This window comes from Oryzias latipes, chromosome 16, assembly GCF_002234675.1.
Source record: "Oryzias latipes chromosome 16, ASM223467v1".
Classification (NCBI taxonomy): Eukaryota; Metazoa; Chordata; class Actinopteri; order Beloniformes; family Adrianichthyidae; genus Oryzias; species Oryzias latipes.
Window position 1 is genome coordinate 14,649,181 of NC_019874.2, and position 27,349 is coordinate 14,676,529.

The following is a 27,349-nucleotide window of genomic DNA, read 5'->3' on the forward strand; positions in this document are numbered from 1 at the left end:
GGGATTTTTGTTATGATTATGCTGTCTTTAAAATAAATTTTAAAAAAGGTTGTTTTTTAGGAGATATCTTCTGCAAAGCAGCAGTGGTTCATTAGAAATTCGCCTCTTGTTGCTGCAGTATTTGCAGTAGAACTGTTGGCTTGAAGTGACCCCGCCCGCATTCCCCATCATCTGTTCGTTTACACTCTCTTCCATTAGGTTATAGCCCCTCACAACTTCAACCTTTAACATTAGTAGTGCAGTAAAAAGGATGAACAATTCTGAGCTATCCTGCCATACAGTTTTAATTCCAGCTCTGGAAAACGAAGACCTACATGGATCTATTCTGCATCAGAATGGAGCAGAGCAGACAACTTGTGGCTCACCGATTTTAGATTTAATGTAACAAAAACTAGCATTTTACATTTTTTATCTGCTCCTGATTCACTAATGAAATAAGGACATTCAGAAATGCAATTTTCACCTTCATTTACTTTAAATGTCCCCCATCATGGGAAAAATACTGCAAAAAAATGTATTTTTGCATTTGTTTTTGTTTTTTTTTAAACAGTGGTTGTGTTGCATCATAAAACAAAAAACGTCTTCAAATATTTCAAGGTATGTTTGAAACAGCGGGAACCTTTGACAGAATTTCTGGATTTTCGTTCCTGACAAACAAAAACATATCTTAAGCCCTCCTCATCCTCTCGACGCTTCCTGCTGGTCCCAGATCAGCAACCACGCCCCTCTTCCCAACTGTCTTCTGGTGCCCCACCGCTAGGCAAAAGCAGAAACCGACCTCAGGTCAGGACTATACAACAAAGCTGGAACTGCATCCGTTTCGGGTTTTTTCTGAAAGCGGTCTAACCTGTTGAGTCTAGAACTGAGAGCGCTGCGGTTCGAGCGCGCACAGAGAAGATACGTCGTTACCGGTCTCCCACGTGTCCCTCCGCCCGTGAGAAATATTTTTCTGTTTTTCCTTTGCCAAAGAACGAGTCAGGGTAAGTGTTGGAAACGCTTTTTGCTGCGCAAAACACTTATTTTACAATGTAAAAATGTAAAAAAATGTAAAGTGTTTATAGTAACTGAGGTTTAACTTTTTGAACCGGAACGTTTAACATCAGTTTTGAGGAGTTCTTTGATGAAGAAAAATGGCTTTTTTTTAAATGAGTGTGTGTGACGTAGTCCATGTCGAATACTTTTAGAAGGAAAAAAGTAGATACGCCTAAATATTTTCTCAAATTTGACACTTCTAGCAAAACCTTCTTAAAACTCTGAGCTCGAATTATCCTCGTGCCCACTGGAATTAAGACACTCATTTTCATCTTCAATTGCAATTTTTATTTTTATATAAAATAGCGTAAAATAAGAAACCCAAAAACAGCACGTTAAAAGATGAAAAGGTTAAATTCTTTGTCCTGTCCTAAATTCTCATCGATGCTGATTTACTGCTTTACCATTTGCATATGTACTGCGCACGCGCGCGTTGGTCAGAAGGAACAAACCAACTGATAAGAGCACAGGGGACTGTTTGTGGAGTGTCACAAGTTCAAACATGGACAAGGACCTAACACGGACTAGGATGCAGATAGGAGCTGCTCTAATCTGTGTAACCTGGTTTCGAGGGTAAAACCTGGTCTCGTAGAATAGAAATCCGTTTGGATTTGGTTTGGAGGTTTACATGTGCAGCACTAACCAGGTTTTCACATCTCAAATGTTCCACAAAGACACCATCACATCACACAATGTGCTTTTGATGTAGTTGACAGTCACATGTCAGAGGAACCAGATTTCCATGGAAGGAAATAATCTATCAGGAAATGAAACTTTTTTTTTAAGGAAGCAGGTTACTTATAGCTGATTGTAACCTTATTGTTGCTTCCTTTTATAATGTCTGTATTTGCTAATCTGCAAACCACAGCAATTTGTGCCTTTTGTGAAAAACATTTAACCCATCCCGATAAAGCAGATATGTGGATCATTCCTTTGCACGTTTCCCTGCCAAAAAAATGGGTTTGACTGCTACAGGTGTATCCTACCATTAAAAGAAGAAAAGATGTTGGTGTTGATGGATAAAGTTGTCATTTGTGTCTAAGGTCAGAACACATCTTTTTGGTCCTTCTCTCAAATGACAACAGGCTGTGGAAAAGAGGAACCGACAGGAGCAATTTAAACAGGAAAGGAGAGCACTCAGGCGACAGATTTTTTGTCTTCCCTGCATCACTGTGGGGACTCACAAACACAAATTTAGAAACCCTGACAAGGAGGTATTGATTTGATATTGACATCCTGACGCTGACCTTCGGTTGATTTATTTTAAGGTTGACCTTCCTCTTGCAGGAACTTCTTATCTGGCTATTTAATTTAAGTGCAAATTAAAAGATTTTAATTTTAAATCAATTAAAAATATATTTACAATTCATCATTAATAGACAAAGAATGATATGGATTTAAGCTCTTATCCTTTTCACCAGTTGAGTCAGTCTGCAGAAGCAGGAAGTCAGTCGCTCTTAGTCGCTCATGACAGGACTTGTGGTTACCATGCGTGACTCACGCCTGTACTATGCAGCCCTCCCTTGAGCTCCCCGTCTGTGTCTTTGACTCTCCTCTTTCCTTCAGTTTCCTAACAGCACTCTCCCTTGTCTCTTTTTATTCCAGAGGCCCAAACCCCTCAAATGACACACCTATTGTTCACCCAAACTTCCAAACTTTAGGTCAACTTTCACAAATGTAGTCACTTCCAGAGTCGGCATCTGTTGAATCATGTTTTTTGCCCAGCATCTGTTGAAACATGTTTGCCTTTAACCGACATTGTCGGAAGTCCCTTATTGTCGGGCAAACCCTCCACCTTTCTTCAACATTGCTAAAAACGAATAGCGAAATTAAAGTTTTAGCTCTGTTTATGTTGTTAAAACCAGTAATTATACCAAGCAGCAAGTCTTGTATGTCTACTCCTCAACAGAGGCTTTACTGTCTGAGTCTCTCATAAAGGATGTGTTACAGACTGGAATGCACCGGTTGCTAATTTAGGAAGAAAGTAAAGGCCGTGAGCAGAGGCAGCTGTCTTTGTAGAGGAGTGCAAGAACAGATGTGTGGGATGTGTGGGAGGCATGGAGCACATAAACCAGGCCAAGGGAACCCCAGACCTCATGACCTGCTGTGATTACCTGGATCAGGTGTGTCCAGTCTATCAGAACTTGCTAGAGCTGGACATGTTGGAAAACAAGCGGGAATGTGGCCTTCGATCCCCACCTCTGATAGAAACTCTATGCATGGTGGGAACCCAGCAGATTTAGTCATTTGTCCGTGTTGGTCATTATCAAAGCACTGCTTCCCACCAAAGTCAAAACGTTAAGTCACACAACCTGCAAAGTATTTTCCTTTTATCTGAATTCTTTCATGTGATCCTTGCCCCCATTACTCCAAAGAAGCTGAAAATGAGAGATGATCATTATCGTTAAAGAAAGCCCTGCAACATGAGCCAAAGGAAGAGCTTAATTTTATTTGCTTTGAGTGCTGCCGCTGTTTGTCTGCATCAGACTTCTACGCTAAGATGGGTTTAGTTAGCCCTTTTGTGTCAAATTCCACAGATTTGGTTAACAAAATGTACATGGTCCTCTGCTAATATTGTTTGTTTATCTCACAGACAAAGACACCAACATTTTAAAAATAGGTTCATTTCACCAGTGAAAGAATGAAAACAAAAAACAAAGAATTATCTTGGTTAAAAAGCAGACTTTCACATTAATGAATGTATATACTGTACGTGTATATACTATAATGTACAGCATATACATTTATTAAAATGAAAGACATCCATCAATCTGTATTTAAAACTAAATCTAGGTGGGAACTTCTGCCTTTCCTGTTCAAATCAAAAGCAATCAAACTCCAAACTCCCCATTATGTCCAAATCCAAATAAAATGCCAAGTTTGGGAAACATTTTTTTCCCCATTAAGGCTTTAACAGTTTATAAGAAGATACAGTATAGCAGTAAACACTCTAATTATGAGATTCAACTCAGATTAATCTTCACACAAATTAATTTTTCTGATCGAATGTATTGTTGAGGTTGAAACTCGCCGTTTCTTCTAAATTCTGCACATCTGCAGAAAGGTAGCTGTAATGCAAACAGTTCAGCAAAACGACCACTTTGTCATGTATACATTTAAATTTATCCCACAATGGGGACATTTTTTCTCTGCATTTGACCCATCCCCTGGGGTAGCAGTGAGCTGCAGACGAGCCAGGCTCAGGAACCAAAGTGATTCGAGGCCCATTCAAATATTAACATGTTCATTTAAAATTATTTATGTCTTGTTTGATTTCTATTTAATAATTAAATCAAGTCCTTTTACTAAACCTTGTGGGGGAAAAATATGATACAATGTGATCATCTCAAAGACATTTATTTTCACACGGAACAGGTAAACCAGGGTCGTCATGCTTAACACAGATTAGAACTCCAACAATATTTATAAGGCATTTTGATATATACATTTTCGTGGTAATAAAACAAGCACAGTTAAAATAAAAGTTTCAAATTAAATATACTGTAAATTACATTTAAATAAAGTGCTGATTAAAATATTACCTTATAACCTGCTGATGAACTAGACAAATTAGTCATCTTAATTTTTGTCACAACAGTCTGTTTTTTAAACATGTTACAAATCCCATGTTCACCTCCTAATGAGACTCTTGGACCTGTCTCCTCGACATGATCAAATCTAGTCTGTCAAAATCTACAATTCCAGAATCGGAACAAGGAAGTGAAGACTTTAACCACTTCTGATTGGTCAGACTGATGACATGTGATTAAGCCTCCAAGACTGATCGGTGGAGACAGTTAAAGGGGCGGGACTTTTCCCAAAACAGCTGACAATACAGCTAAATCGCGGTACCGTCATTCTTATCAAATTGTCTTTAATATAATCAAATAAACACAAAGAAAAAAAGTCTTTTACGATCTTTCACATTCCTAACTACTCAGTGTTTTATCAGGGCCTGTTTGGATGAACACAGAGCTGATATCCTAGAGATGGTAAATGTTTTTAGATCAGTTAATGAGGACAATTTCCCACGGCACACCTGACCATCTCCCACGGCACACTATTGTGCCGCGGCACACTGGTTGAAAAACACTGGTATAGACTATAAACTATGTTAAATGATGGAGGAGGAGTAATCACTTCACAGCTAAGATAGTTGAAGTTTTAAAAGTCAGTCTCTTTAAAGATGACTCCAATTCATTGCAGGTGATGTGCTGCATTTGCTTCGGTAGCATGATCAACAACAGAGGCTTCTCTTTCATTTCTGCTTGTGCTTTTACAATGCAATAAAAGCTTCAAAAAGAGCATCAAACAAAGCTTTGGTTGCTGCGGATGCCTGGATTTGTAGTTTATTGGCAATAGAAGTTTGACAGGAAAAGGGAAAACAATTACGGAGTCTGCTTCTTCAGAGGTCTACCTCCTGGGAGTTTTTAATCTAAGCAATGAATGAGTTTGATTTTTTTTTTTTTTTAAAGGAACAAAGCAAAAGTGAATAGAAGAGTGTTGTAGAAAATGAAGCATTTCTAAAGTAAGTGAAAAGATCAGTTGGAGACAGAAGTTTATATAGAAAGTGTAAAAGACCAACTTCAAACAAATATCATATTTTTAAATTTATGAAGACATTATTTCCCCTTTTTTAATTTTCAATTTAATTAGCGAAAACAAAAAACAAAGAAAGGCCTAACATGTAATAGCTGATACTCTGCTGAGAGTTTGAATGTTTCATACATTGTCTTCTCTTAAAGCAGATGTTTGTTTTTAACCTGAAGCAGCTAATCAACAGATGCAAATGGATGGATTACTTGTTCCAGAAAGAAGTGACAGAGATCTGTGAAAACCTGTTGTAATGTGGTTGAGATTGAGTTGACAGCAGCTGCTACTGTCTTGAGGGTTTTTCAAACTTTAGCTCACACCACTGTAGGATCCAGAAACCTTAAAAAACCTATTTTCTCTGGAAACATTCTATGTTTTATGCCACTTGTTGACCTACCGACATCCCTGCTTCAAAAAATAAAAATAAAAAGAAGAAAGAAGCTCAAACAATATATATCCGATGGCATGTCCAAAGCACGGCCCACATAGTCAATTTTAAACTTGCCAACAGCCCTTCTAAAAAAAAAAAAATATGGCTCCAGCACTTTTGGCAGAGGCATAATCTACATGCATCCCAAAAAAAAGTGACTTTTATAGTTGGTACACACTCAAACGCCGGCGGTCTGCGGCAACGCTGTGAACGTGGCTAGCAGAGCTGTGGTCATGTGGATTTTGAAAGCTTAGGTTGGATTTTCGCTCCAAAAACGTAGCTCTACGTCGGCCTATTTTAGAGAGTCCATAACTACTAAAATTGCTAAAACAAGTTGTGTCTCGAAACAAAAACAAACATTAATAAAAAGGTCAAATCTCCCTATTCATGTGTAATTTTTTTATATCTTAGAAATATATAACATAATCGGTGTACTAAATATGTTCACTTGTTTTAATACACACAATAGACAATGCTGTTGGTTATTTCTTCCAAATATGTGGCCCTCTAACTATTTGGAGAGTGATTGAGGGAAAAAAAGTACCTAAAGATTAAACCTCTGGAAACAGGAAAAGGGGAAAAAGGACTCCAGATGGGAAGAAAAAAATGCATTGAGAGCTAAAAACAACAGAAAAGAGAAGGAAAGAAATAGGGAGAGTATTGTGCCACAGCTAGAACAGAAAGCTCTTTATCTCAGCTTCAAGCAGAGCTGAGTGGTTTTCTACAGACGGGAAAAACAAAAATGTAGATGCATCCGTTTCCCAGTATTTGCTCAAAAACAGTATAAAACATAAATTGAGCTGAAAAGAATGCTTTTTTCTTTTTAAAATAAAGATATCAAGAAATTTATGTGCAAGTCATCCAGTTTAAGATTCTGTCACTTCTTTTTAAGTATAATCTGAGATTATTTGTGGAAAATTAAAACATTTGTTTAAAAACTAACAATAGAAAAATTCTTGCAATTTAAAAAATGAAACTTTAACCTTCAACTGAACCGGGTTTACAGATTCTTTCACAGTGGATGACAAAGTGTTCAAAAGTCTTTTTTTGTTCTTTAAATCTGTGACAGCCTTAAAGTCAAAGTTAACATGTTAGACTATCCAGGTAAAACATGGAAGGTTGGGTCAAGTAGATGGGTTTGATCGTTTCCCACCCTTACCAACAGGTGGATGCTGACGTTTGCATGAACACAATGGTTTGAAAAGGCTGCTCCAGCACTTCCCTCCAGCCCCACCCAACACAAACATTTGTCAGACAGGGTCTTGGTAAAGGAGCAGCGAGGTGCCATCTTTAAAGTGTAAACACTCTTTTACTCCCCTCCACCTGACCTTTGAATAGTCTCACCTTCATTTTGTTTGCTCTATGTCTTTTGATACTCTTTTTTTCTGTTTGTCTTAGTTCGTTGTCACACCCAGCTCTCTGTTTCTTTTTTCTTCTGTAAACCATTCTCCATTGCTTGTTGGCGTAATTCCCATTCTCTGCATTCCCCCCGCCTGGCCCTGGGTTGCTGTGGGGAGGCGCTGGGAGAGAAGCACTCACCCTGCTCTTCTCTTTCTTTCTCCATGCCAAACTCCCACCAGCCATCACGGAAGGAGGGATTATTTACATAATATCCTTTACTGGGATCACTTTAAACTAAAGGCCACTTGTTTCTCTTTTGTATTAACGAGTGTTAGATCATTCTAGGATTCTAGGGCAGGAACATTTTAATTAATGTCCCACTCCGATCATCTTTTGACTGAATCTTAACATTAGCGTTGCAAAAACAATTGCGAACAATATTGGAGCTATCCAGCTGTACAGTTTGAGCCAAATGCCAGCTCTGACGAGTAAAAAAAAAAAAAAAAAAAAAAAAAAAGACATGAATGGATCTGGGTTTTTAAGTGGATGCATCGGAATGGAGCAGAGCAGGGAACTTGTGGCCTTCTGACTGTAGGACCTAGGTCCAGCTACAGTCTTTTCCAACCGTGTTTTTGTTTCTATTTTATTTGAATTTAGGATTAAAAATAAACTAGAAAACAAATAATAAAGTACTGAAGAGCTTTTTATTTCATTCTCTTAAGTTTATTAAACCAGCAAACAATTCAAGAAACACCTTTTATTTTCTGTGTACAAAATTACACTGGTTTCTCCTTTCTGGTCCTTTTGGTCAATCTACGACCAAAGAACCATCCAGAAAGTTGTAAAAGCAACAACAAACTCTAACAGTGCAAGTGTTTTAGAGCTATTTCGGGGAAACTTCTTTCATGATTGAGTTTCTGCAAAACTCCATTCTAAACAGTTTGGAAAATTCAGTGTGTGCTTTCACCGTCCACAGAAGTGAAGTCGTATCAATAAATATAATGCATTTTTGCTTAAAAAATTGCTTAAAATATACAACATAAGCAAAAACAAGCCCAATTTGTGTAGGTGTAATCTGCAATGGAACAGAAAATAACGTTTGGCTTAAGTTGTGGCGTCTTTCTGCTTTATTTCTCCAAAAGAATTCTTGCATGTTTTGATTTGAGCTTAAACCAAATTTCAGACTATCCTGCTATCCTGATATTATTGTGTCTACAATTAGTTCTAAAATTGCTCTTTAATATTGAATAATATTGTTTTTGTTCTTTTGTTTCGTAACAGTAATTTTTGGTCTCTGCATTTTATCATCCCTACAAAAGGCGGGCATCACACTGCAGCTGACTCCGCGACTCACTTCATTCATAAACATCCAATCCGCTCGTCTACTTTTGCTCAGCAGTCACATTTTGCTCACACGTCTAAACTCAAGTAACTGTGACATAGCTTTGGGGTGTGTGCTCGTCTCCATGGTGGGGCGGTCAGTGGAAAACTGCAGTAAATGGAAAATCTGCTGTGTTATTTAAGCCGCTTCCCTCCTGATCTGCATGCTTTCTCTGCTGGTGTTACTCAGCGTGGCAGATATTACAGGATGATCTGTGAACAGTTCCTTTCATTTAATTACATGTTTCTGCTGCCATCAGACTCCATAACTTTGTTATCCCCACGAAACAAAAGCCTTGCTCAAGATTATGATAAAAATGCTGTGACTAACCAATATTTCCATTTTTCGTGTTCCTTTACAGACGTCCTCAAGTCTGAAGATGACGAAGATCTGCGCTTTGGTGCTGATGACACGTAAGTATAAATCTTTTGAGTCGTAATTTAAAATTAAAGTCCCAATCTGATCATCTTTTGATCCATTGTAAAAGCGTTCCCAGTGGTCTTTTAATGAGGATTATGACATTTTTAGCAGGAATTTAAAAAGCTGTGAGGTTTTCCAGGACATAGTTCTGCAGAGTGGCAGTAGTTCATTAGAAAATTCACCTCTGAGTTTTGTGTGGGACCGTTGGCATGGAGCAACCCCGTCCCCCTTCCCTTTCTGGTTGCTGAGAGCACGGAGCATGGAGTTTGTGGCCCACGCATTGTGTTTCTATGTCACAAAAAAGCTCTTTTTCAAATGCCTTTTTTTCCTTCTGCTCCTGTTTTACAACCGTTTGAATAAGAAAATACTCAGAAATGCAATTTTAGACATAATTTCCTCTATCATTAGAAAAACACACTAAAGACGTTTTAAAAATACCAAAAACACAATTTCCATTGGAGTGGGTCTTTAGTGAGAATACATGTATCATTTGAAATGATAAAGAACTGCTTTACCACTTCATGCTGTTAGTTATTCAAACATAATTTTATTTTCTTAATAGTAAATGATCCTTCATTTTTTTGTACTACATAAACTAGAATATGCATCTGCTAAGCAAAGAGAGAATCATTATAGCAACTAGGGTTGTGCCGATGGACGATATCATCGTCCATCGTGATGGGTGACTGACATCCCGATGGAGAGACCACCATCGTGATGCCACGCCCCCGCCACGTTGCGCGTCGACATCATAAGCCGCGGTTACATGAATCCAACCGTGTACATGGGCCCAGAAAAATGTTTTCAGAATATAAAAACGTTCACTAAGGTCACAATTTCGGTCGGAATAAATCATTCGCACACGCGCAGTATTCGCACATGCGCAGTTTGAAAACCGGAAGAGGATACAACTTCCGCCGAGCGGCTTTTTTTCCAAACTTTATTGAAGGTAACAATTCAATACAAAACGATAACAGCGCCGAGCGGCTATATGCATTGACATGTCAGCTCGGTAAAATACGAGACGATTTTCTAAACGTGCTTTTAATAATGTTACGGTTATTATGAAACACCTGTTCGCTCATCATTTGAATTTTAATCCGTGTGGTCAGTGCTTTTTCTGAACGTAGCCAGGATTAGCAGTATGCTAACACGGGCTAACAACATTAGCTTTGGGTGGTGCTGCATCCTGTGAATAACATCAGCCTTTATTTAGTCGGGACACGACTGGAAACACAAATCCACGTGATTGATTGAATGTTTTCTAAGGACTGAGCGACATTTCTGCTTTGAAGCTCAAACCGCTGTGTCTGCTGACGATCCGAACTGTGCTCAGACACACGTTTAGACCCGGTTCTGAGTTTGATAGCTCGTACCCCTAGAGCTGCGGGACGGATCGCAGTCTTAAATCTCCCACACATACCGCTCATGTACCCCCCCCCCCCTTCCCATCAAACATAAAGCTGTAAATCCGCCCTCCGCTGGTCCACTTCGCTAGTTAAGTGCGGGAGCGGACCACTTCTTTTCTATTTTGCTTGTTACTTTTTCTGTAAAAGTCACTTCCCTCAGTTTATACTGGATCATCGCGGATTAACCATTAGTTGGGAAATAAAAGGAAAAAAGCAAAATAACAAATAGCAGTTATATAAGAACGAAAAATGTAAAAATACCCCCCCCCCCGACGATGTCATCGTCCATCCCGATGGTTGACAGCAAACATCGTCAACGGCCAAATTAGGGGACATCGCCCAACCCTAATAGCAACCATAAAAAGTTTAAGTAAAACAAAAAACCATATGTCATTTCTATTATGCAGTATTTTCCCCTATATTCGCGAGAGACAGCCGCAAATCCGCTGAATCCGCCAATATGGAGAACCGCCCCCCACCCCTGCAGCTGAAGAATGTCCGTCACAAATCCTCACTCATCAAAAAACCTTCTGAAACATTTCTGATGCTTTGGAAAAACATTTATTAAAGAACATTGGAATATTGCTCCACATAAGGAGTTTGTTTTATTCATAGGAACCGACTGTACCGTAGTGTACTTTAAAACACACATTAGGAGCGTCACTCTTTCTCTCTGTGCCTTAACAACACCAGGATTATGTGCTTCCTCCTTCATCAGTTAAGTGAGACAGGGAGTCTTCTTCCAGAACAGGTCGGTTTCATCCATCATTTATTCATCCGGATGATAATTATTCTCCAGGATTATCTTCCTCAGCAAATCAGGATATTTTCCGGCCACACCTGAGTCAGCTGATGCCATTTCTCCTTGCAGGGACACAAACTTTGGTTGGTAGCGCTTAGGACCCGGTGAAAATAGCTGTGAGAAATTCCTTTGCAGCCGGCGTGCCCTTCATCTCCACTCCCCTCCACTCCACTCCCCCCGCCGCTGCACCACTTTCAAACACAAAAGTCTCATACAAGCATCTTGAGCTGAGTTTTTGTGATGAACCAGAGGAATCACATGACTGGAAAAAAATCTGCGAATACGAGAAACCGCAAATATTGACATGTGAATAAGTGGGGGAACACTGTAGACTTATACTGTGGGTCATAATAACTTACAGCAGAACAGATCTTAGAATAAAGTGAATATAGAAATAACCTACCAAAATATTGCTTTTAAGAATGCAAAAACAAAACAAAAAACAACCCTAACCCACTTATTTATTATAAAATGGTATTTTTATGTTGTCATCCTGTCATTCAAGGGTTTACAATATAAGTTCAGTGAATTTTGGGGTCAGGCACACACCACATTAAAATTCTTTGCAGTTCTGCTTCACTTGTTTGAAGCATTAAATAAAAAAAAACATAGCAAACACCGGCCATTACCCAGCAACAGGATGTTTAGATGTAATAGTTTTCAAAACTACAATTGAATTATGGTTTAACCCCCACTCCAATGAAAATGCTGTTTTTGGTGTTTTTAACATTGTTTTGTAGCATTTTCTCGTGATATATATAAAGAAAAATCCGATTAAAACTTGCATTTCTGAGTATTTCTTAATAAAAATCATGGTGAATCAAGAGCAGACTAAAAAATGCTGTTTGAAAAAGCTTGTGGTTGTTCAAACTACAGTCAGCGGGTTGCAAGCTCCCTGCTCCGCTCCGTTCTGATGCATCCACTTACAGACAAATAGATCCATGTACGTCTTCATGTTCCTCGCCTGAGCTGGTAATTGGCTCAAAACTGTACAGCTGCATAACTCTAAGGTTGCTCACCATTTTTGTAGCGCCGCTAATGTTCGCTTGGGGTTATGGGGGGTGTTAGCTAGTGGTAGGGAGTGTAAACAAAGGCATCATGGGAAATGACCGCTGGCTTACTTCCACGCCAACAACTTGTAGGCGAATTTCTTATGAACTACTGCCGCTCTACAGCAGAGGTTTTTTAATTTTCCCTTAAAACCACAAAATCGTCATTTTAAAGAAATATTGAAAAATGCTTTTACAATATATCAAAATATAACTAGTGGGAGATTTGAAACAGCATCAAAGCTTCAACTGCATTTAACCCTTCTAATATGTGTCTGTTTCCCCCTCCTACAGTCATATCACTGGTGTTTGCAGAAGAGACTGGTTAGTATTTTACTTCTGGATGTTCTTTTTTAAGTTTTGCCTTCCTGTATTTCACTGTTCTTGTTTTTTTACACCAATTTAATTTAGCTAATGTAAATACATTTCAATGTTGTAATTTTATTATCTTTCCATGTCATTAGTTTGGAACTAAGTCAAATGTTTGTGGTCATCTTTTCTTGTGTGTCACAACTTGTAATGTTCTTTTTTTTCTCTTTTAATTTCTTCAGGAACAGATGATCCTTTCAACTTTGGTAAATAACCATTATTCTGCATTTTTGCAGAAAATAGATGTAACAAAAGTCACAATTAGCTACTAAGAGTAAAGTTAAATCAAGTTTCGATTTTCCCCTCTAAGTAAGTTTTCTCTCATCTGTTGACATTTGTTATTAATGAGCCCCCTCCGTTTAGCCCAGAAGTAATATTTTTTTAAAACAGCTCAGCTAAACAGCATTAAAGAAAAGAAATCACACAGAGATGTATTATCCATCCATCCATCTTCTTCCGCTTATCCGGGACCGAGTCGCGGGGGCAGCAGTCTAAGCAGAAATGCCCAGACTTCCCTCACCCCTGCCACTTCCTCCAGCTCCTCTGGGGGGACCCTGAGGCGTTCCCAGGCCAGCCGACAGACATAGTCTCTCCCATGTGTCCTGGGTCTTCCCCGGGGCCTCCCCCCATCAGGTCATGCCCGGAACACCTCTCCAGTGAGGCGTCCAGGAGGCATCCAGACTAGATGCCCGAGCCACCTCAACTGGCTCCTTTTGATGTGGAAGAGAAGCAGTTCTACTCCAAACTCCCCGTGGGTGATCAAGCTTCTCACCCTATCTCTAAGGGAGCGCCCAGCCACCCTGCGGAGGAAGCTCATTTCAGCCGCTTGTATTCGGGTCCTCGACCCACAGCTCATGATCATAGGTGAGTATTGGAACGAAGATCGACTGGTAAATTGAGAGCTTTGCTTTTTGGCTCAGCTCTCTCTTGACCACGACGGACCGATACAGCGCTCGCATAACTACGGATGCTGCTCCGATCCGCCTGTCAATCTCACGCTCCGGTCTTCCCTCACTCGTGTACAAGACCCCAAGGTATTCCTGCCCCATGTGGTACTCCTCCACATGGGGCAGGGAGACTCCACCCACCGAGAGATGGCAAACTACCTTTCTCCAGTCGAGAACCATGGCCTCAGATTTAGCGGTGCTGACCCTCATCCCACCCCGCTTCACACTCGGCCACAAACTGCCCCAATGCACGCTGGAGGTCCCAGGTTGATGAAGCCAACAGGACAAAGTCATCTGCAAAAAGCAGAGATGAAATCCTGTGGTCCCCAAACCAGACCCCCTCTGGCCTCTGGCTGCGCCTAGAAATTCTGTCCATAAAAACTATGAACAGAACCGGTGATAGAGGGCAGCCCTGCCAGAGTCCAACGTGCACCGGGAACAGGTCTGACTTACTGCTGGCTATGTGAACCAAGCTCCTACTCTGGTCATACAGAGACCAGACAGCCCTCAGCAAGGCTCTCCCAGAGCACCCTCCACAGGATACCACGGGGGATGCAGTTGAACGCCTTCTCCAAAACCACAAAACACATATGGACTGGATGAGGGAACTCCCACAATCCCTCTAGCACCCTAAAGATGGTGTAGAGCTGGTCCACTGTTCCGCGACCAGGACGGAAACCGCACTGTTGTTCCTGGATCTGAGGTTTGACTGACAGATGGACTCTCCTCTCCAGTACCCTGGCATAGACTTTCCCAGGGAGGCTGAGGAGTGTAATTCCCCGGTAGTTGGTACACACCCTCCGGTCTCCCTTCTTAAAGAGGGGAACCACCACCCCTGTCTGCCAGTCCAGTGGTACAGTTCCCAACTCCCCTGTGAACCGCCACCTTAACGTGGTGGGGGAGTTTGAGAGCTCGAGTGATCCCAGAAGCTAAGCTGTCTGGGGCTTAAAGCCCGTGGTAGGGTCTCCCATGGCAGACAGATGGGTGACGAGTCAGACAAAGAGTGGTTAGAAGCCCCCGATGTGAAGACCCAATTACGTCGCCCAGATTGGCGTCACTGGGGCCCTACTCTGGAGCCAGGCCTGGGGTTGGGGCTCACAGGCGAGCGCCTGGTGACCGGGGCTCTTGCCACGGGCCCCGGTCAGGCTCAGCCTGAAGGAGCAACGTAGGACCACTCTCCCATGCGCCCACCACCCGTAGGAGACCTCAAAAGGGGCCGATGCAATGTGGTTTGGGTGGCAGTCGAGAGCGGGTGTCTCGGTGGCCCAAACCCCGGTCATGGAACTTGGCTTTTAGAGATGTATTATAAAGTATTATATATTTATTTATTTATTTTTTATTTTTTTTAACTTGTCCTGTCCAACAGCTGGGCAGACAGATGAGAGCTGAGGGCCTCTTGTGTTGGACATATTTTACTTTAACAAGAGGGGTTATTAATCTTCAGACAAACCAAAGGTATGTCTGAATAAACCCCTTTTGTAATTGAGGCCAAACTTTATTAATTTCAATCATGTCTGAAAATCTTTGGTGTTGGACCGGACGGAAAAGGAAAGAGGGGAAGAAGAGAGAGGGACGTTAGAGAGAGGGGGGGTAGGGGGTGATAATAGGAGGGGAAGGGGGATAAGACCATGAAGCAGCATAAAGCAACAAGTTTACTGGTTGTTAATCATTATGGTAAGGTTCAAATGTAGAAAAAAAAGAAAAAAAAGGGGCGGAGCCTGTCCACACACACACTCAAATGTTATAAACACACCTGCTAGCTGCAAAAATGTCCACCTGTCGACATGTACACAAAACAGATAGTGTTCACACGCATACTTATGCCTTAAAACCAACTAGTGTGAAATATTTCAGTCATTCAGTCATGCAAACTGTTAGTGCAAAAAAAAATAAAGTATTATATTTAATTACTTTGCTAGTGGCTGATTTGAATGTATGTTCCATGACTTATTTTTGTTTTTATTACAGACTACTACAGACTGCGGGTCGGGGGCCTCATTCTTGCTGCGGTCCTTTGTCTCATTGGCATCACTATCCTGCTAAGTAAGATGTGTCACGGACACACACACACACAGGGATGCACAAAAACAGTCTGGTAAATTCTTGGATGTCTATAAACAGAGCCGACGTCTCTTCTCTTGTAGGTGGCCACTGCAGGTGCAAGTTCAACCAGGACAAGAGGTCATCATTAATCCATTTGGAAAACTTTTCTAGTGCTGGAACGGAAGCTTTTAGCTCATAACTCTTTGTTTTTGTTCTCATTGTGTGGTTTGCTTTTGTTTGCAGGAGGAGGACAGGAAGCAATGCTCAGCCAATGCTCACCGATGAAGGTATTTCACAGACAAACACGTCCTTTAACTGATGGAGAGATCCACTGCATAAGCCGTCAGAGTCAAACAGCTTTACATGCTTCCAATTTTAGGAATGTAGTCAAATGTAGAGCTAAAAAATAATTATTCTGAAGTATACAAGAAGATATATTTGCAGTGGAAGTTGATTTAAAAGAGAATATTTTATTTACGGAATATCTACAAAATAAATCTTCCCTTTTTTTTAAAAGACTTTTAACATTCAAAGGACAATTTCACTCCACTCTGGTTTTAAGAGGCACTTCTACCTTTGCTTCAAACTATTTGGTTTGTCATCCCCTCCCTAAGCTCACTGCCAAGGTCCAAAGTTATATTTACTCTGTCCATCTGCTTCATGGCAAAAAGCCTTATGTCACACACATGCGCGCTATCTCCGAGTGGAAAACTCTCATTGAGCGGCGCTGAGATGCCACGGACCTCGCTGTGGAACAGGTGGCGGAACACGGGGTGCCCCTTAGGCACAGAGGGGGGAGAGGACCGGTGTTATATGCTGCCTTTTTGTGCTTTAGAGTTGGGCACAGTTAATAAAACAGAAAAATGATATGGTTTAACCTTTGAAGACCTGAGGATATCCAGGTGCTTCCTGGTAAATTGGAGTTTTTTATCCATCAAATCATTTCTCATTATTCCAACTGTAACTCTACAAACTGGTTCCAAAAAACCCTTAGATTAAAGGTTAATAGAATACATGAAATTTAAAGAAATAATTCCAAAAAAGGTATTTCATGAAGTGCAGATTTTTTGTGTGTTTTTGTTTTGCATAAGGCACTGTGGTTAGGGTTTCTGTGAATTGAACTTGCTAGTGTTACATACCTAAATTGTCCTAATATTATTTACATGACTCAATGCTTGTTTGTATACGGATGGCAGTCATTTTGCGCATCCATTTTGACAGTGTCCTTGCCTTTTTGTTTGTGTACAGGTCGTGCCTGCAACTGCTAAATTCCGACAGTAAACATCACCTTTCTCAAACTTGTAATTGACAGAAAACAGTCGACAGAGTCATCCGACCGGATGAGATGCTTTTTGTTCTGATGCGGAGTCAAACAGGAAGTAGACGGCACGCAACTGATCTTTGGTGTGAAGCTGAAAAGTGAGCTTCTCATCTGCAGCCTGTACCTCTATGTGTACAGATGCAGCCCCTTAGAAATGCATTTTTAGTTTTCAGACAGTTTTTAAGCATATTTGAATCCCCCCACCTTTAAAACCATGTAATAAGCAACAGGTCTTTCTTAAACCAATCAACAGTTTTAAATGTACATACTTCACATGTGATTCTGTTACTTTTATGGAACTTTGAACTTTGACAAAACACAGAATAATCAGGACTTTTAACTATTTTTTGGCCCAAACCTTTGATTCTAGAAAAGACAAAGAGAAAGTAACTTTAAAACAAAGGATTACAACCAAAAATGACTTTTAATATCCACATACTGTACTGTAGCTTGTGTCTGAAATGTTTTCTTTTCTCACATAGTGTGCATTTAAAATAAATGTCAGTTTAGATAATAGTCTCCCGCCTGACCAGCTTTAACTTTTTTTAATGTCTTTACATCATTTCATAAATATCACCTTCCTGTAGTTGTGAGGGATTAGAATGATGCTGGTGTTTTTACATTTACAGGTTTAGCTTTATGGAGGAGCGCTCTGAACTGTACTGTGGAGATTTGTTTCTATAAAGGAAATGTAACCATTAGGAGAGTGGGGCTCACTGTAATATCTGCGTAACTGTGTAGATGGATGTATTGCACTACTCTGACTTGAGTAATATAAATTTTTAATAAACACTAAAATTCTACTTCGTCTTGAGTTCTTTATTTATTGTAAGCATGACTTTTTATTTATACTTCCACCTTAAGTCAAAAACAAGATTTATTTAGGAGGCAGCATAAGGGATGATTTCTTAATTTGACTTGGCTGATATTTGTCAAAAGTTCTTATGTAGATTTTGTAGTTACCCAAAAACTGTTTTTCATTTTCTATAAAAATCTAATTTAACAATTAATTGAACAAATCTGTTTTGTTGTACCTTTTATCAAAATCATTTAATTTAATATCCTATCTAAGAAATAGATTTTTGTTCTGCAACTTGTGCCTTTATTTAGAACAGATATTTTACAATCATGTCAAGTGTGTCATGAAGAAGCAATAATGAAGGTAAAAGCAGCTGCTACTTTCACACAGCTAAATTCTCCAAATGAATGAACGTTAGTGGGATTCAGCAAAGCCCTGCATGCTCTTTTTTTTTTTTAGTTATACAGTTCTGATTTTTTTATATCATTTATGTAGATTTCATGGCGGTCACCTGAAGCCATTGCATAGAAGGGATTCACTGCTACTGTCAATGCCACATGACATTATTAAAAAAAATATAAACTATTTCACCAGGAAAACAGTCTCTTGGGGAAAGGTTTTTCTTTAACCCTTGTGCTATCCTAGGCACTTGAACATTGGGAGTTGGGTCATCTAGACCCACTAGACAGTGCGCTGAACCTTTGTTCTTCAATGATTTGTTAACCTCACTGGTGTCCATGGATTACATGAAATCCTCTCCGCCTTGATCCACCTTTTTCATGGTAGGGAGAACACGTCAATGTAAGGGTGGGTTCATCTAGGATAGCACAAGGGTTAAGAGAAAATCCTCAAAAATACACAGAGATGGATTACTGTGAACAACCCACAGGAGACAAGAAAGTCATTTAAAAAATAGTGTTTACTGAAGTAACTGAACCAGAAAAAATGACTGGGATGGGGGGGAAAACAGGATTTCACAGAGATCAACCAAAACCAGGTGAGACGAAAGAAAGGTCAGAGCTGGAAGTGAATCCCACTTGTTAGATTTGAAGAGAGGTTGTGGTTCCATCTGGAGGACACTCAAAGAAATCTGTTTATTTCCCACTATTTTAGAAATGTCATTTGAATTACTGTTGCTTTTGTTTATACATGTAACTGTTTTTAGAGTTCTACCATTCAGCATTTCCAGAAAAATGCTGCTCACTGGCTCTGTCTCAATCAGTTTTTATCAGCACTTATATTATATTAGCATTTATATGAGCACTTCCTGATATCATTAAAGTTTCTGCCGTAACTAAAACTGCCCATTTTCCTTGTCCATTATCAAATTTGGTGACTTTTATTGTGTTATTTTTAATCTTTTCATGTTACCAGAACAGGTAAATAAATAGGGAAAAAAACTGGAATACCAATATTGCCTGCATAGTGCTGGAAACAGCTATATTATTTTCCCCAATCTGGCTTTTTAAATATAAAAAAGATCCCTTTATTCCCTTCAAGATATTTCATACACGGAGACCTGCTTGAAAGGAGAGGAACAAGATTTATCTAAAGATCATCAGAAAGCTTCAAGAAAGCAAGAAAAGCATCTGACCTCATTTCAACTTGTGAATAAATTAAAAAACAAAGTATTGAGGAAAACTTTTTCAATGTTTGACTTGATAAAGATAATGTTTGCTCAGAGAATGTTTTCTTTTTTGTTTGTTATTGTTGCTGTGAATTAGTTTTACAGGAAACTATAAATCACGTTGCTGTTCCTGTGCATGAAGGAACCTTGTATCCTCCTTTTGTTGTCACATTGTTGGCCAATGGGGTTGAATTCCAGTACTGAAGGGGTGAAGAGATGTTGAAAACTCAGCAGTGCCCTCAAAACCGCAGTTTGAGGTCCACGTGGAAGTTTGATTTAGGGCAGGAGACTTTTATCCCTGATTCTTCTAATCATACTTTCCCACCACTATTACCTTTTTTTTCTCTTGCTTTTTTTTTTCAAACTAGAATCCCCCTCACTGTTTTGTTATGATTATCTAAAACGTTCCATCAAGAAGCAGGAAATATTTAATTAATTTTAAACATAGTGTAGAAAAGGTCTCTGAGACTCCAACAATCAAAACTGAATTTTAGAGCATTTAAAGGTTAGAATATCCTGGACAAACAGTCTGTATACAATAGTATTCAACCATCTACTCTGGTTTATTTGGGCTCAAATACGACTACATGGGAAAATATTACTTCTTTTTTCTTCCACACCATGTAACCATGTGTCATAAAAGGACTTTGAAATAAGGCTTGAAGGTGACTAACACCCATATCTAACTCAGACGGAAATTGAAGATCTATCATTATTACCCAGAGGCAACATTTGGCTGTAAGAAGATAAGGCTGTTCAGAGGTCAGTGACGTGTGCAGCTTATGACATCTTTCAACATTTGCGTGAATGATGGAAAGATCACTGAGAGTCTGAGCAAAAGGGGGAGGAGACAACAGACCAGTACCACAAGGAAATATACCACCACAAAACAAAGTTGGAGCCACACTAAAAGCAGTAGAGACCCTTTTATTTCAAATCAGGAAAACAGTATTTTTATTATAATAATTAACATTAGTATTACATAGACAATGCATTTTAATATGACAAAGATTTCCTCTTTACTCTTCACAAACTATTTAGAATTTTTTTTGGATATGACAGATTTTTTTCTTTTGCTTTTTTCCTGGAACTCAATAAACATAATTGTTCTTTGTCTGAATTTCCTGATAACAGCTGTTTCCCTGTGCTTTTATTTTGAAAGTACTTACCTGAACTCAGGCACAAACCTTTTTTTCAGCTTGATGAGTCAGGGTGTTTTGTCTCACCTGCACTAAGCCGTTTAGCAGACACAGCAGAGGTCTTAGGATCGACAAAGTCTTTAAAAGTTTTATTTTTAAGTCTTCGTATTTTTATAAAGTTTTTTTATTTCTTTGTCTTTCATAGGCAAAGCATTCAAACTGTTTCCAGACTATTATGGATCCAAACCATCAACATCAGATTCCAAGCGCTCCTCCACAGGATCTGAACGAGGACAAGTCTTTTCCAAGTAACTACCCTGCTCCTCCACCTTACCAGACTCTGCAGTTTCCAGGACCCTCTCAGCCTGGAATGGGATTCCCGCAGCCACAGGTAGAACAAAAAAAATGCTTCATTGTATGTAGTTTGGGTAATTAAAGTAAATGTTAAATAACATTAACTGACAGTACAGTCTCAAACAAAGGATTTTTTTGGAGCGCTGACCACTTGGAGATGTCTGAAATGATGATTTGAGGTTTTATTTTTTAATATATTTCCGAACAGAAGCTATAAATTATTTGTAAAAGTTAATCTCCAATCAACTTTGTTAAATTAAACATTATGTTATTATCATAATATTTTTTATTATTTTTTTTAGTCTTTCCATTTTTCTGTTTTCCTTTTTTGTCTCTTGAAAAACACATATTTTTTTATAAATATTTCTTTATTTTTTTTTCTTTTATCTCATATTATTAATTGATAATAGATTTTTTTCCTTTTCATTTGAATGTAATAAACATCTTGTAATCTTATCTAATGACAAGTATTACAAGTAAGAACAATACTATGGAAAAGTTTACCCCATGGAACACTAGTGGAGTTGGATAAAATGCCACCTGTCCAAGAACAAAGACATAAATCACATTACAATGAACACTGGGCAACTTATTAGGATGAAAGCCCTTTTTAAAAGTTAAGGAAATGTAAAAAATGAATAAAAGAAACACAAAAAGAAATGGTGAAGCAATGTAGTAAATCATTCAAATTGCAGTTTTCATAAAAGATAAAAGTTGGACTCTCTGTCTTTTTTTTTGTCTTAGCTTATTTTAACATATGATCATAAATTCATCCTAAAATTAGTTTTTATATCTCTAATGGGTTTCTAGCAGGGATTTGGAAGTCCGCCACCATTTCCGGTTGCAACATACGAACAGCAGCCGTACCCTCCAGGCTTCCAGTACCCAGCGCACCCCGGTGCCTTCAGTGTCCCCCCCACAGTTGTACTGACCAGAGCCCCTTTACAAGACCCTGTTAACAACTACATGTGCTACTCCATCTTCACCACCATCTTCTGCTGCCTGCCGTTTGGAATCGCTGCCCTCATCCATTCCAATGCCGTGAGTTTACTTTGGTATCTAACTACAGTTTTGAACCAAATTGGTTGAGCACTGTTGTCATACAACATAAAAGTGATTTTGGTTTTTGCAATACTTACATTTGGTTAATGTTGCGGGGAACTATATTTATATATTTTGGGTATGATGTAATTTCACATGAATGTACACACAACAGTAATGAATGAGCAAGTAAATATTTGAATCTGGGCCTTTTTAATTTAAACACAACAATATTGAAACGAGCAAGGAATTACCTCTTAATTTGGAATAATTCATAATTCAATTAAACTCATACAAGTATCAGTTCATAAGTAAGGCTGTGTGCAATCTAAACTGATGTAGAAGTGATTAATAGTTGATATTTTGCCAATTTAGAATTTTTTGTCTGAAATCAAAATGTCATCATTGTTAGGTCAGCTTGTCTATGAATTTATCATTAGGCAAACCATTCAGCAAACTAATATGTGAGTTTATAAAATGATCAGTAATGACTGACCACCGACAACCAGGAAGTTCTTATCTTTTTTCCACTAGTTAGGCAAACTTTTCTTTAAATTATGACTTCAGAAATACATTATTCCAGGGTGTAAATAGCCTTTTTCAGAGAGGTTGTGACTATGTGTGAGTCTTTTCAGATTTCTCCCACAGAAAAACATTTTATTAGGGTTATCAGGGTATACCTACAGTGGCTAAGATCAGCCCCTTAGCTATTCCATGAAGAAATGGTACATAGATGCATGCATTGACTGTTAATAATTAACCAGCAGGTTACTTGGATAGGTTACTTACTTCGCCGCCTCAGTTTGGTCTCTCATTGCTAAGTAAAAGAACTAAGAAGGGTTTCAAATAATGCATGAATCATATTAAAAAATGATTATTTTATTTATCATAAAGGAGATGTCAACAGACAAGACTTGAAACTCTTAAATCCTGAGTATTTCTTGAGCTTTTGTGACTACAGCTGACTCGTTTTAAATGCATTTCTGTTTCCAATGTGCTATAAAATAGATGTTCCACATTAAAAACTGCATTCTTCCCCCCACACAAAAGCAAACAAAGGCAGTTTAAACAAAGGCAGTTTAAATTTACAAAGGGAATAAAGCACTGTGTCCTGGTTAGTCCATCCAAATGGAGGCACGCAATTGAGGGAGGGTGGAAGGTTGAGATGGTTTATTGTGAAAGGGAGTTACTCCATTGCTGTTAGCACTCTGCCCTTTATTGTGTCCATGGAAAATACCTGTTGTGTGTTCAAGAACAGGATTAACAACCCCCTCCAAAAAAGTCTTATGTTTCATTATCAGAAAGGATCTTTAGAAATCAGCTACTTTAGTAAGGAGAAAATAAACACCATGAAGACATGAATGATGTAGTAAAGAGTTGTGACTATCAGCTGCTGTAAAAAGACTGACTGTAATCAACCTTTGGTTTACGGAAAATGTTTTCCCAAGTCATAAATTAGCCATCTGGTGGGTGAACTTTGTGCGTCATTTCCAGTAGTGAGTGGGTTTGGAGAGCGGAAGCTCTTGTATTTGTATCATTAGAATAAAAAATGTAGTAATTCATCTGATTATTCTGTCATTTTAAAAAAAAAGTACGTTTTTATCATTTTTGGTAAGAGTCCTCCTTTTTATATTTTGCTTTCTTTCTGTAGTGACCAGTTTAAATAAATTATGGGAGCGTTCTGAGAGAGTTCTGGGGCGATTGGAGCCCAGTCACCCATGCAGAAATGTAAAAAAAATGAATTAAAATAAAGTCAAACCAAGTGAAATATCCTATAACAGAAAGCTATAATAACACTAGTTTCTTGGTTTGACTGAATGCAGCTTTAATGACATTATTATAAGGTGTATTTACACTGTTTTCATAGTATTAGTTATTAAAGACCAACCCCAATGAAAAATGTGTTTTAACATGTTTTGGTAGCATTTTTCTCACGATGGAGGACATGAATTTTGATGAACTATCACTGCTCTGCAGAAACTATGTCCTAAAAAAATTACGTGATTTTCATTTTGCCTAAGAATTCATAATTAAAAGACCACTGGGAATGCTTTTACAATATATCAAAGATGATTGCACGATCATAATAGTATTGTTTTGAACAAAAAATGTTTTTATGCTAATTTTTGCAGAGTTATAATTGAACAACAGAGTTTTAGCACCACTTCCTAATTAATTTTCCTCTAACATGGAGATTCTCTCATCACCTGTATATGTGATTTTGTTTCTTTCTTCCACCTTCAGGCCAGCAGAGCCAATCAGATGGGCGACCGGGCTGGAGCAGAGAAAAATGCCAGATTAGCCCGGAACCTAAATCACACAGCTGTAGGATTGGGGATTCTGGTTTACATCATTTTTGTTGCTGTAATGGTGTTTGTTCTTCTTTATTAATAAGTTAGTTGGAGCATCTTTATTTAATGCTCACTCATGTCAGAGACTCAGACAGCATTATTGACATTATTGACATGATTTAGTAAACACAAAACCACAAGACATGTTAGAAATATGTTGAAACTAATGTTGCAAAGAAACTGTGATCAAGTCTGATGATCAGTAAATGTTTAAATACTGTAAAGGTGTTCTTATATCTATGTACATATGCTATAATGTAGTTGTCAAATGATTGTGTTTTTATTTGCACTAAAACTGTGTCTCTCATTTTGGGGCACTTGTACCCACTAGGGTTATGCATTGCACATTTTTAGGTCTTTTAGGTAGTTTTCATATTTTTTATATATCATACTAAAAATGTTTTTAAAAAAGTTTTAACACACATTTCAGAAATATATATTTTTAGTTAGGAAGTCTATATCTAGCTTTTGTTTTTAATGCTAATGGCCAATACTCACCCATGACATCATACATGATATTAGAAGTGTCTTCAAAACCCACAACTTTGTGAATTCTAACAATGAAGTCATGATTTATTTAGTATTTATCTTTACCTACAACTGTATTTTAAAAAATAAAGCATTTCCACTTGTTTATTGGTCTTTTATTTATGCCAAAGGCATCAACAGCATGAAAGCATGGATCCATCCTGGCTTGTTTTAACAGTTCAAGTAAAATTGGGGGATATTTTCTTGGCACATTTTGAGTCCCTTAGTACCCATTGAGCATCATTACAAAGCCTCAGCCTACCTGAGAATTGTTGCTGACCATGTCCATCCCTTCATGACCACAGTATACTATCTTCTGATGGCTGCTTCCAGCAGGATAAAGCTAGAATAATCTCAGACCTTTCTTGAACATGAGAGTTCGCTGGACTCCAACAGCCTCCACAGTCACCAGATCAGGATACCTTTAGGACGGGATGGAACTGGAGATTGGCATCATGGATGTGCAGCAGACAAATCTGCAGCAACTGTGTGATGCTGTCATGTCAACATGGACCAAACTCTCTGGAGAATGGTTCCAGTACCTTGTTGAATCTATGCCACTAAGGATTAGTTCCGAAGGCAACAGAGGGTCCAATGCGGTAGCATGATGTAAAGTGGCCGGCGAGTGGATATATACTGTATGTATTAATATGTATGTGTGTGTGGGGGGGGGGGGGGTGTATGTGAGCGCGCGTGTAGTTGCTGTCTTGTTTTGTTAGTCCTATAGATGGCAGCAGAGGACAAGATGGCCTCGTGGCCAGATATTTCTGGGGTGCCCTTTGTTAAGCTGCAGAGTCAAAAAATAACTGCAATATTTTGGGTTATTTAGCCTGTTGTAGGAGAGAGAAAAAACTGTTTTATTTTTTTCAAATGCCTATTTCTACCTTTTAATTCATTTATATTTAAATGTTACATTCAGCAACTAAATCTCAGCAAGCTAAATATTTATTTAAAGTAAAAAAAAAATTATATTTACATATTCAGTTTACGTCCAATGTCTTCGTCCTGCAGGTTGGAAGTGTCTTCTATCAGTATAGCACAAGGACATGCATAGACAATTCAGTTTAGATAGCTCAAAATCCAGCTTTTATTTTGGTAGAATATTTCCGTTTATCAGCATATTCCTTTGTATGTTAGCAAAATATTTAGTCAGGAGTTAAGCATTCAGATCCAAACTAAATATTTGGTTATAAACGAAATATTTATTTTGAACTTAAATATTTAAACAAGTATGTATTTAGTTACAAAGCTTAAATATTTAAAAATATAGTTCATACTTACAGTATTTTACCATGGAGTTCTTATCTCAAGAAAGGAGGATGTAATGGGTGACGTAAACAGGTAGGAAGCTGTGTGTTGGATGCACATTGTGTTGCCTTGGAAGAAACAATGGCGTTGAACTTGTGTTAAGCTGCAAACGTGCCTCTTGGATGGAGTGAGCCGAACGATTATTTTATACAAATGCAACTTACTAAACCACAGTTTATTAGGATGACTGCAAACAAGATTATAGATCAATGTTAAAGTGCTACTGCAAGACAAACCGAGAAACTCCAGATCCAAGAGAATAAGAGCTTTGTATGTCCAGAATTTGACCTACATTTGGTTTGTTGTTTGTCACCTTAGACAGCAAAACCTGAGCTTTTTCTATGTTAACGCTGCATTTATTACACCTGTTGCATGTTATTTGATTCTAGTCTCAACCTGATTTTTTTGTTTCTTGTAAATCCATTTGTTTGCCAACCTGCCAAAAGTTGTTTGAACACAGGCTCTGATGATCTTGAAATCTAAAATTTCAGACCTTTTTTTTCCTTCTTTTTCTTAGTTGCATTGTTCAAATGTGTTGAAGGAGTGTTCAAATCACAATACATGTGTCTGATTCATTGACAACGTTGTGATTTGATATGGGGACTTAGGTTTCAATGTCATCCAAAATTAGTCTAATCTCTGCAGGCGTTTTGTTTTGAAAGTCCCAACAGGAAGTCATTGTTAGAGCAACTTGATTACAAAGTAAAAGCCTGTCATCCAGTCGGACTACTGCCCTTTGACCTCTAGACTGTCAGAGCTCTGATCAGTAGCAAAACTATTTTTGTTTCTCTAGCTTATAAAAAGGTGCATTCCTCAGAAATTACAAAACCTTGAATTTATGGATCTCAGCAAGTTGTCCAGTGCTCCTCCGCGAGAATTGGATGAGGTGCGTCTACCTATGGTTCACAACCCGCTCCCTCCAGCTTACCAGGCAGGAGACAGCTCACCAGGGGCCTCATTTATAAAACTTTGCGTAGGATTTGCGTCAGAAGTGGCGTACGGATGAAACATAGGATGTGCGTACGCACAGAAATATTCGGATTTATAAAACCGTGCGCACGCACA

The 27,349-nt window shown here is 38.6% G+C and overlaps 2 protein-coding genes across 5 annotated transcripts; both read left to right on the forward strand.

The window, feature by feature from the left end:
* The first annotated feature begins 754 nt into the window (after window positions 1–754).
* LOC101168648 (FXYD domain-containing ion transport regulator 3) lies at window positions 755–17,940 on the forward strand. 4 transcript variants are annotated; one of them, XM_020710071.2, is made up of 9 exons: window positions 755–980; window positions 7,221–7,352; window positions 9,139–9,190; window positions 12,752–12,781; window positions 13,009–13,032; window positions 15,742–15,816; window positions 15,918–15,954; window positions 16,060–16,103; window positions 17,129–17,940. In XM_020710071.2, exons 3-9 carry the CDS (start codon window positions 9,157–9,159, stop codon window positions 17,158–17,160), a joined length of 276 nt encoding a protein of 91 aa, XP_020565730.1. In that variant the 5' UTR covers window positions 755–980; window positions 7,221–7,352; window positions 9,139–9,156; the 3' UTR covers window positions 17,161–17,940. The 4 variants fall into 4 exon arrangements, with proteins under 4 accessions (XP_020565730.1, XP_004077836.1, XP_020565732.1 ...); XM_020710073.2 differs by having other exon boundaries at window positions 764–980; window positions 17,065–17,940; XM_004077788.4 differs by lacking the exon at window positions 7,221–7,352 and having other exon boundaries at window positions 761–980.
* Window positions 17,941–19,638: 1,698 nt separating this feature from the next.
* Window positions 19,639–25,082, forward strand: LOC105355901 (proline-rich transmembrane protein 1). Its single transcript, XM_023964307.1, has 3 exons — window positions 19,639–21,093; window positions 21,867–22,097; window positions 24,342–25,082. Exons 1-3 carry the CDS (start codon window positions 20,938–20,940, stop codon window positions 24,486–24,488), a joined length of 534 nt encoding a protein of 177 aa, XP_023820075.1. The 5' UTR covers window positions 19,639–20,937; the 3' UTR covers window positions 24,489–25,082.
* The last annotated feature ends 2,267 nt before the right edge of the window (window positions 25,083–27,349 follow it).